The sequence below is a fragment of the Musca vetustissima genome, unplaced genomic scaffold, assembly GCF_032173495.1.
Source record: "Musca vetustissima isolate MV318-11 ecotype Yass unplaced genomic scaffold, APGP_CSIRO_Mvet_v1 utg5647, whole genome shotgun sequence".
Lineage (NCBI taxonomy): Eukaryota > Metazoa > Arthropoda > Insecta > Diptera > Muscidae > Musca > Musca vetustissima.
Window position 1 is genome coordinate 45,621 of NW_026875179.1, and position 10,947 is coordinate 56,567.

At 40.3% G+C, this 10,947-nt stretch overlaps 1 protein-coding gene across 1 annotated transcript; it reads left to right on the plus strand.

Moving 5' to 3' along the window:
• The first annotated feature begins 473 nt into the window (after positions 1-473).
• Positions 474-10,628, plus strand: LOC133337677 (uncharacterized). Its single transcript, XM_061545884.1, has 2 exons — positions 474-2,806; positions 9,356-10,628. Exons 1-2 carry the CDS (start codon positions 474-476, stop codon positions 10,542-10,544), a joined length of 3,522 nt encoding a protein of 1,173 aa, XP_061401868.1. The 3' UTR covers positions 10,545-10,628.
• The last annotated feature ends 319 nt before the right edge of the window (positions 10,629-10,947 follow it).

The window sequence follows — 10,947 nt, forward strand, 5'->3', positions numbered from 1 at the left end:
TCAGACAACAGAAAATTATGTCAAAACCTGCAACCGCTACCACACCCACTACGTGCTGAATAACAAAACTAAAGCAGGAGGACTGGAATAAAATTTGTGCCACACACGCACACAAAGTATTGGCAACAATGCCCAACTAATCAAAGGGTTTTACAGGTTTGTTTAGCAAATATACCGCACAGCACAGGGAAAAAACACAAACAACAAAGAGAAAAACTAAGAATAAAATCAAACAAAAATCCCAAGTGAAAAAAAGCAAACAAAACAATGGCTTTCATAGTCCATGTTGCAACACAATAGCCTGGACCACTACTAGGTATAAAAAATAACAAACTAAAACCCGACAACCTCATTCTACGCCGCCTACTCATCCACTAACACATGTACAGACCCAACAACACCATCAATGTGGATTATGCACTTTACATGCCAGACTTGCTACAATAATAACTGTAATCGCCTGATATGTCGCCATGGCTCGCAACAAAACAAACGAAATAAAATCGACAGACAAAGTAGCAACAACTACAGCAGCAGTGGTAGTTCCACTAGCATTGCTGGCAAACAATGCATCATTTCATCAGCAACAGATTCGTTCAACGAAGCCCTTCTATCGGCGTCTATATGGACGGAGGCATCATCATCAGCACGCCGATCAGCAGCATCATCATCGAACCTGTTGTGGGACACCAGACAGCCAACACGAACACCAACCGGAGCAGCAGCAACACACACATCCACAAGCCACACCTTCTGCCTCGATAGATGGCATTACCCAAGATATCCCCTATTGTCTGGGAGACGATAATACCGCTCAGAGCATAACACTCTCTTGTAAAGTGAGAAGAAAATCAAAATCTCTCCCCCCATCATCACGTTTCACATTACCCCTGTTCACTGAGTCACTTAAACGTTTTCGAAGTATACCGCTGGTCCAGCTACTGTGGCTACTTTGCTGCCTCAGCAATTTGGTTCACCGCACAATGGCCGAATGTCCCAGCGTGTGTGAGTGCAAGTGGAAGAGTGGAAAGGAGTCTGTTTTGTGCCTTAATGCAAATCTAACACATATCCCGGCCCCCCTGGATGCTGGTACCCAAGCTTTGGATCTCACCGGAAATGAGTTGGCCACCATACCGGATGACACATTCGCGGAGGTCAACCTGCTAAATCTGCAGAAAGTGTATTTGGCCAAATGTCGTTTGCGTCTGATCGAACGTTATGCCTTTCGGGGACTAATAAATCTGGTGGAGTTGGATCTGAGCTTTAATGCCCTGGCCCACATACCATCCGATGCCCTGGAAAGTGTCACTGAACTGAGGGAATTGAAACTGAACGGCAATCCCATACTTGTGGTGGCCAACGATGCCTTTCGACAAATGATGCATTTGGTGCGATTGGAATTGAGCGACTGCCGCATAGAAACAGTAGAGGTTAAGGCTTTTGCAGGTCTAGAATCCAGTTTGGAATATCTAAAACTAGACGGAAATAAACTATCCGAGGTGAGATCCGGTACCATAACTTCACTCACCAATTTACATGGCATTTCATTGTCACGCAACATGTGGAATTGTTCATGTTCTCTGCGGCCGCTGCGGGCATGGATGTTACGAGAGAACATACCCTGTGGAATACCTCCTGTCTGCCAAAGTCCACCACGTCTGGCCGGCAAATCTTGGGACAAAATTGATTTAGATGATTTTGCCTGTGTGCCACAGATCATTGCCACCGATACCACTGCCCACGGCGTTGAGGGACGCAACGTTACGATGAGTTGTTATGTCGAGGGGGTACCCGAACCGTCGGTGCGGTGGATGGTAAAGAATCGGGTGATTGCCAATTTAACGGCGGCAAATGGTGACCAGCCCTCCACTAGCCCACGTACTGCTGCTGCCACACAAGGCCGCAAAACCTATGTAGTCAATATGCTACGCAATGCCTCAAACTTGACCATACTCACGGCGGATATGCAAGATGCTGGTATTTATACATGTGCTGCGGAAAATAAGGCTGGCAAAGTGGAGGCATCCGTAACACTGGCTGTGTCCAGACGTCCCCCCGAGGCCCCTCTGGGCTTCAAAGTTATCCTGCTGTGCATATTCATAGCCTTGCTCTTTGTGGCCGGTTCATCCTTTGGGGCAATCTGTTTTTGCTCGTTGCGACGCAAAAGGAAAATGCGTTTGTGGAATACAGTGCCGCAGGGTCGTACGGAGAGCTATGAAAAAATTGAAATGACTTCGCGTATGGCTGGTGCCGGAGGCATAGGAGGCTCAAACAAACCGGATTTGGGTGGTAAAACGGGCCTACAGGAAACGGGAAAAAGCCCCAACAGCACACAGGGCCAGCTATTCCATGACAATGAAAATGGCTATCTGTGTTCGGCCACCACACCTCTGAATTGCGGCTCGGATGATGGTGGCGATACGGGTGGCGCCATTGTCAATCCAAGCGGTGGTAGTTCAAAGCGTAATGGTGATTATCGCAATGTACCCACCCACTGTGATGACGACGATAATGATCATATGCAGCAGAGTTTGGGCAGCAATTCGGGCGGAGGTTGTGGTGTTGGTGGTGCTGGTCACACATATCAACGCAGCATGCTGCTAACGTCGACAACACACAATAATGGTACGCTAACAACCACCACCAGTACCTCATTAACAACGCCACGTTGGAAAACGAGCTCAGCTTTTCAATCAGCAGGCGGTCCAGATTGCCACCTTTCACATTTGGATCCGACGCAGGCAGGCTTGAAGTCCAGCGGTAAAGAGGATACAGACTTGCATATACCAAGACTCATAGATATTGGGTAAGTGTGTTGAAAGTAGTTGTTTGTTGTGAATTGTTTCAGTTTTTGCTTAAAGAGCTAGAGGAATTTTAATTTGAATTTCGACGTTGATGTTAGGGAGTATTGATGAATTTTCAAAGGATTGTTGTAATTTTGTGTCGCCATACCGGATATATTTACTGGTAGTGGAATTCTGTAAGATTTATTAAATTATTAACGAGTAAAGCCAGCCGATATTATTTTTTGTCAAATATATGAAATTCCAAAAAAAAACCATAATTAGCTTTGACAGATGCATTGATATAATTTTCAATTTGTTTAAAAATTATCCTACAATACACAAAATTTTTATCAAATGTGGTGAACAATATCTTGAATTTTAAAAAATCGTGTTAAAATTGTATTGGATTATCGAATAGAGCAGTGTAACTTTTTAACAACATATATTCTATTTTACAACAATTTCATTTGTTTGTTTTATTGTTTTTACAATAACAAAAGAATTTTAAACAATATCAAATGTTGTTAAAAGTTACAGAATAGGCCTACAGGGTTGATAAAATAAGACGTTTTGGAATTGTGCTTCAATATTCTAAAATTACCACAGCGGAAATATATAGGCATATATAGACTTACTTAGCTGGCTTGTGACAGAGATTTCACTCCATAAGCCGGACTTAAAAAATATTTAAAGGCGCATGGGTCTTTTGCGGAGTTTTGAATCTGAATGACCATGTTCGGAAACGTTGTCTTCCACTTGATCTTTTCATATTATTTGTGGCCTTCCCCATTTGCATGAACGATAAGCAGGTACGCTTTTATATTACTTTTGCGCTAGGACAGACTTTGTGGCGGTACCAAGTTATATAAAGTCTTTGACTACCTCGAAGCAGTTGTTTCAAGTTCCACAGTTTATCTCAAACACTATTGGATGTCTTGCGCTTTGCTAGGTGTTCTCGCCATTTACTGACAGACCCACGTTGGCAGACTCCTTCTCAATTTGTTCAAAGGTGGCTGTTACTGTTCTCAATGTTCGCCCCATTATGGCGATATCGTCGGCGTAGGCGAGTATAATGTGTTGTTTGGATACAGAGTGCCATTTCTGTTCACCTTTGCCTCTCGTAGGACTTTTTCCAGCTGGATGTTAAAAAAGGTTACACGAGAGGTGCCTGAGTCCTCGTTCGTATTAAAGGGCTCCAAGAGGTCATTTCCGACATTAACTGCTGATCTTGTGCCAGTTAAAATTATACTGCATAACCGTATTAATTTTGCAGGCATGCCAAAGGCATACATGGCTTTAAACACCTCTGAACGGATAGGTCTGCCGAATGGGGCTTTATAGTCGACGAAAAGGTGGAATGTGTCGATGTGTTTTTTGTGGATCTTTTCCAGTTATATACGATGGGAAGGAGACTTATTCCCCTATTGTTGGTTTATATTGTATTGTTCTCCTTTCTTTTTTTGTGCACGAGAGAGAAAATCTTCTTTTATCCTTTTTTGTGCATTATTCATTACTGTTAAATTCTTGCCATTTTCCATATCTCTGGAACTACTAAGGCGATTGTAATATTGCTTCAGTATCACCTTTGAAACTCTATAAGAAACCGGTCCTGACCGTCTGTATTATTATCGTATATGCAAAAGGAAACGATATGTACATAGTTCCTTTTGAGAATATGAAAAGGATCACGTTCGTCTGTATGTCCATATTAAATTGTAAATAAAGTCCCATTTATGATCCGAATTGATTGAAATTTGGCACAGGTCCTTTATTTGGCCAAAAGACAGATTTAGATATGGCTCCCATATATAGTTTTGTCCGATGTTAATTAAGTGGTGCACCAAAGACCCAATGTTAGGCCGCTTGCCACAAAATTTTGCACAACGTGCTTAAATTACTATAACATAACGTGTATAAAGTTTTGTTGAAATAGATTTAGATTTGGATATAGATCCCATATATAGTTTTATCCGATGTTAAGAAAATGGCGCACCAAATGCGCCATTTACGGTAGTCTTAAATGTGCCAAGTTTTGAAAGTTTTGAAATCGGTTCAGATTTGGACATAGCTCCCATATATAGTTTCGTCCGATTTAAAGTAAATGATGCACGAAGGACCCAAAATATGAACGAAATACGGAAATTTTTGCACAACGTGGCAAATTTCATTGAAATCGACTCAGGTTTTGATATATCTCATATATATTATCGTCCGATGCATATATATATTCGTTCGCAAATGATGCACCCAACTCCACATATTTCAAAATTCTAATTTTATAGTATTTCTATTTTTATTACAATTTATGATGGTTTGTTCATAATTTTCCTTTACGGAGAAAATAAGTGAGATCTATTACAAATTCCCTAACTCTTATTCCACAACACTAAGAAAGCCGTTTTAAAAACATTCGGGTTTGAAATAAAATTCTTTTCTAAATAATCTAAACCGTTAACTGCATATATACAAGCATATGTGCATATATATACCGTCTTATATAACATTATTATCTCGTACTTGTACTTGTTTTCTATTACTTTGTTTGTTGTTGTTCTTGTAGATTACTTGAAAAATCATGGTACTACTAATCGCACACCGCATCCGCCACTCAATCTCAACAAGAGCAACAGTAAGAGACTCTGTCTCAATCTCAATCAACAATAAAAACCGACCGACCGACAGACGGACATTTGCTAACCCGTCTGTGGCTGTCAACTTGGTCGACGTCTGTGTTTCGTCTCCGTCCTTGTCATCATTTAGTTTACCTCACCACCATCATCATCATCGTCATCATTGTGGTAGAGGCAACCATTATCACTCCGTTGACTTGGCGTTGGATCCTTGCACTCTGCGTGTCACTGTATGAGTGTTTGTGTGTGTGTTTGTGCGTATCTTTTCGGATATGTGCGAACCTTGTTGTGGTGGTGTCTGCTCATAGCCAAAGGTTATGTTCGTATCCTTATATATGTAAGTCTTGTCTTTTGTCTTAACTAAGTGTCTGCTTGTGTCTCTGTGTGTATATATGTGCATATATATCGGTGTGTGCGTGTGTAAAAGCTTCTCTCTTACAATTTGATTGTGTTGATGTCTCTTTGTTAGTGAGTGCCATGTATATTTAGTGCTGTCGCTTTGTTTGTCACACTTTGCTTTTCTTACACCGCTGAACCGCTGTTGTTGTTGTTGTTGCTGGTGCAGTTGCTGCAGCTATTACTGGCTACATGTGTAAGCGTTTGAGTTGTTGCTGCTGCCGCTACTGTTGCTTTTGCTTCTGTATTAGTGGTGCTGTTATAATGCATGTGAATCTTCATTGTTTTTACGTTATTATTGTCTGCTTGTTGTCATCTCTTACATCTCACTTGTATCCACTGCACCAACGCCAAATACCAACAACAAGAACATCTGCATTTGCAACAAACAAATGCTACTACAACTACTTGGATAGTGTAGTTTTATTCTGGTGCCCTTGTTGAGATTATTATAGCTTATACTTGACACTTTTTTCACAGTTATCGCTATGTATGTATATTTGTTTCAAGTGTTCACCTTCCGTTTCCGCCTGCCCATACATACACACACACACGGCCACACAAAAACACGCTCGAACACACACTACACTGGCACTTTCTCATATGCTCGGATTCATTGAGTCGGTCTCGGGCTGAAGTGTTGTTTCCCATCATCTTCAACTGTTGTTTCTTAGCCAGTCTTTGTAGCTGTTGTCCTTTGGTTTGTTGTCGCTGCTGCTGCTGTTGTTGTTGCCTCCAACAACACACAAAAACAAAAGAAAGCATACAACTAAAAACCAAAGAAACACTCACTAATGATGTGCAAAATACTAGAAGGGGGATTTCTGCTTCACACCGTCTCCAGCTGCTGCAGAATCTTTATCTTTTTGTCGTCGTTGTTGTCGCCGTCTTGGTTTTCATTTTCTTATAAATTCGAGAGTCTTTGGCAATAAAAGCGTGTATGTGCTTTCTTAACAAAAATATCTATGTTGCATGTTAATGTACATGTGTATGTGTGTTGTCATGTTGCTTGCGTTTTTTTGTCCTCTCAAGGACTTGTGTTGTACGGCACACATAAACAAACCCCTTGCTTGCGGATATGACAAACAAGCAAAGCACTCAAACACAAACAAACCTATTTGAATCTATTATATCCTCTTATATTATGAAACAAACACTTCTCCTGTGTAGCTGTTTGTATGTGTGTGTGTGTGCGAGTGTGTCCTCCTTGTTGTCCTGCCTTTCATTAGTTATTCATTTTTTTGTTTGTGATGCCAAACAATTCATTTTAAAGGATTGTCTTTCCTAGGACGTGATACATGTGGGTGGTTAAAGAATTCGGGAAAATTCAGAGGACACACTTTAAAATAAATATTGGTTTAAAATTCTTTTTATGGTAGAATTATAAATCCCTTCACCACACTGTGGTACAGGGAATTACGTTTTTGTGCATATGCTTCTAACATTCAAAAGGAAACGAGATAGACCCATAGTTCCTTTTCTCAGTCGATTTATGCATGTGTGTCCCTCCATCCGTCCGTATGTTAGTATTAACTTGCAAACAAAATATTCTGATATCTACTGTCAAGAACTTGACCGTTTGAAGATAGCAATAGAACAGAAACGGCCAGAATTTGCCAACAGGAGAGGTGTCGTGTTCGATTCATCTAAGCTCTCAATTTCACACACATATCTTTTTGCATGTGTTTCTAACACGCGAAAGGAAATGAGATAGACCCATAGTTCCTTTTAAGAATATGCGTAGAATCGTTTTCTGAGTCGATTTATGCATGTACATCCCTCCTTCCGTCCGTATGTTGGTATTAACTTGTGAACAAAGTACAGGTCGCATTTATAATCCAGATTGGGTGAAATTTGGTACAACTCATTTATTTGGCCCAAAGACAAAACCTATTACTGAAAAACGCTTCAGATTTAGATATAGCTCTCATTTACAATTTCGTCTTATTTTATGTAAATCGGCCAATAAATCTTTCGGAGAATTGTTCTCTCAAACACTGCCTCATCTGCTTGCGCAAGTTCCCATGCTTCAGATCCATATAACAGCACGGGTAATATCAGCGTCTTGTAGAGTGTGATTTCGGTCTGGCGAGAGAGGGCCTTGCTTTTGAGTTGCTTACTCAGACCACAGTAGCATCTGTTGGCCAACACTATTCTCCTCCAGATTTCAAAACTGATGTTATTAGTTTTGTTATTGGCGGTACCGAGGTAGTTTTCAAGTTCCACAGTTGGTCCGAGTCTACTGGACGTCTTCAGCGTTGATACCATCAGCTTGGTCTTTTCGCCACTATTTTTTTCTAACTTTTTCCTTATAGTTTTTAATATGTGAATGATTCGTCTTAGCCATCGGATTCTTCTAGAGGATCTGAACACAATTACGGTCCCAATTTTTTTTGAAAATTCGTTTAGTACCTTCATGCTAAAGCATTGACCTCTTTAATTTTTTTCTGTATGGGCCTTTGTTGCCAATTAGAATCCTAAATTCTTAATTACAGACCTTCAGTTGTAAAATGGTGGAATATTGGTGAGGAAATCATAAATGTACGTTTAGTACTTCCATACTCTCATCCTGAAGATTAATGTGTCTTATCAATCTATCTGCCTTATCCATCTGTCTGGCTGGGGCACACGATAATTCACAAAGGGAATAATAGATTTGGTCCAAGCTTGGGCATCGTAATATTTTTTCCAAATCTTGTTCGAAGAGTGCTAATATCGGTCCTATGCTTCTGAGTTTTCACCCCCTACTGTGTTGTAAAATATATTGATAAAAATTAGTAAAAATGTCATGTGAACGTTGAGAAAAAAAATTCTTTTTGAAGATGAGGCGTATCGGCCCACTGTTAAAATCTGGATGAAGTCGCCCATTCACCACAGAACTACTTTAGATATTGAATAATATTAATGTTATCCTTGAGCCCGTCTCCGCTGAGGAAAATACTTTGTATTAAGCTTAACCATTCATATCTGACTTTGGATCATTTAGTCTCTCCTAGAAACGAACCATAAATCCGTATATACATTTTTTGGAACGAGGAAACATGACTATATTCTGCTTGATTATATTCATGCTAATTTTGTAAGGATCTTCCCCACGCCTAACAAATTACCCTCGTTTTTGGACATGATTAGTGTGCATGTTGGCTGTTGTGGTATGAAACTAAATAAGTTTGCAAATTTTCTCTAATCCATTTAATTTATGTGCTCCATTTCCACACTCGTGCTCTGGATAATCCCTTAGCATGAATATATAAACAAACAACAGAACGAACGTACGTTCGAACAAAAGATGGCGACAATTTGGGATAAGGGTAATTTCACCGCAGCATCTTAACATTTCAAGAGTTATCTTGTGTTTGCATAAAACTTTCTTTGTTTTTCGTTGTTTTTTATTATACATATATACTATGCTTCAGTGTTAACAGCTTTAAGTCTAAAATGATAATTAAGCAAAGAATTAGATACGACGACGGAGTGGCCGTTAAGAACTCATTGCGTAAGACTTCAATTTAAATTAAAAAATTTATTATCTCTTTTTTACAGATCTACACCAGAAACTGGTTCCGTTTCAATTTCCGGCAAAGTAGATGCAGCTTCACGTCAAACGTCATCGGGTTACAATCATGTGGCGAATTGGGTAACATCCTCGCTGAGTTCTTCGGCGAAAATGTCCGCGGCGAATCACAGCGCTTTGAATAATAATCATCAGCCGAGCAGTTTGGATTATTACAGTCCCAAAGACGATGTGAATTCGTCGGTGTTTTGTGGCAAAGAAACTTCAGATAACGATTTGTTTGATAGCAACTATCCCGACCTTCTGGATATTGCCAAATATGCCGTTGCCCAAGCTACCAGTGCCAGCCAGACAAACGGTGGTCTCTGTACCCTGCCAAGAAAATTGAAAAATACCGGTAAATATTTTAAAAATTCCTCAGATAGCCAAAGTCCGCTGCTGGCGGATAATTCTAGTAAGTATGGCAGCAGTACATTGGGCGATGCTGGCTACTTAAATGAAGTTGCATTGGGTAGACGATTTTCCGCCGAATCTTCCTATTCGAGTTATGGTGGACCGGTAACATATACCAAGGGTCAAAGATCGAATAGCTTTTTGAATCTTGTACATAGTTCGAGTAAAAACGCCTTGGCAAATGCGGCCGGCAACAAGGCCGCCGCCATAGCCAATGCAATGGGAACAAGAAAAAATCCCAGTCTACCCTCCTCACCGGTACATGACTATCAACAGCAACATCAGCGATCTTTAAGTTCGGCTGCAACACCGTTGCTGGACTTCTCCACTATCGCCAGTCGGACGGGTGTAACAAATGCTCCAGCTGGTACACCTAGTGGTATGAGCAGCTCAATGCACTGTGGAGCGAATACAGCGCCCGTGACAGCTTATGACTATCACGCAGCCCAGTTGGAACGTTTTCTCGAAGAATATCGCAATCTGCAAGATCAACTTTGTAAAATGAAAGAAACCTGTGACACAATACGTAAAAAAGAAGTCCCGCTGCGAGTGGGCCTAGGTCATTCGGCCCATGCAGCCGATCCTGTTATGTATAATGCTGCTCTGGCTGCTGCAGCCAGCAGTCCCACCACCAATCCAAAAATAACACTAAAAACCAAAGCAACTCTACCCGGACAACCACCGGATCCGCCGCCATATTGGTTACATCGCAATGCCATGCTGAAGAGACTAAATGAACCGCAGAATGATATTTTCAAAAGCTAATGAATATCAGGTGTACAGTTATCGTTACAATTAAGTCAATTTACGTTAAGATCAGAGAAAAGTTGTTGGTTTTAATTCGCAATTTTGTTTTTTATAACATAAATTTCAATTTTGAAAAAAAAAAACTCCCTTCCCTCCATTATAATGTATACACATTCTGAATATAGATATTACCATCCTTGTCATTAAATGTAGATTTTGAGAAAACTTTTAGTTCCTCTTTGCTAGATCAAAAACGAAAAAGAAACCAAAATCAATACCAAAAAAAAACACACGAAACAGAAGAGAAACAAAATAAAAAACGAAGAAATAAATATTCACTATCCCAAAGGGTGGTGAATGTCAAAGCAAAACTCGCATTCATATAGCTAAGCTTCAGACCATATAACACTCATACATACTA

What these genes read in the sequence shown, in the direction of transcription:
- LOC133337677 (XM_061545884.1), top strand. Translation starts at nt 474, where the DNA reads ATGGCTCGCAACAAAACAAACGAAATAAAATCGACAGACAAAGTAGCA. An exon ending in CCAAGACTCATAGATATTGG is followed by an intron (nt 2,807 to 9,355) that starts GTAAGTGTGTTG and finishes TCTTTTTTACAG; the next exon opens with ATCTACACCAGAAACTGGTT.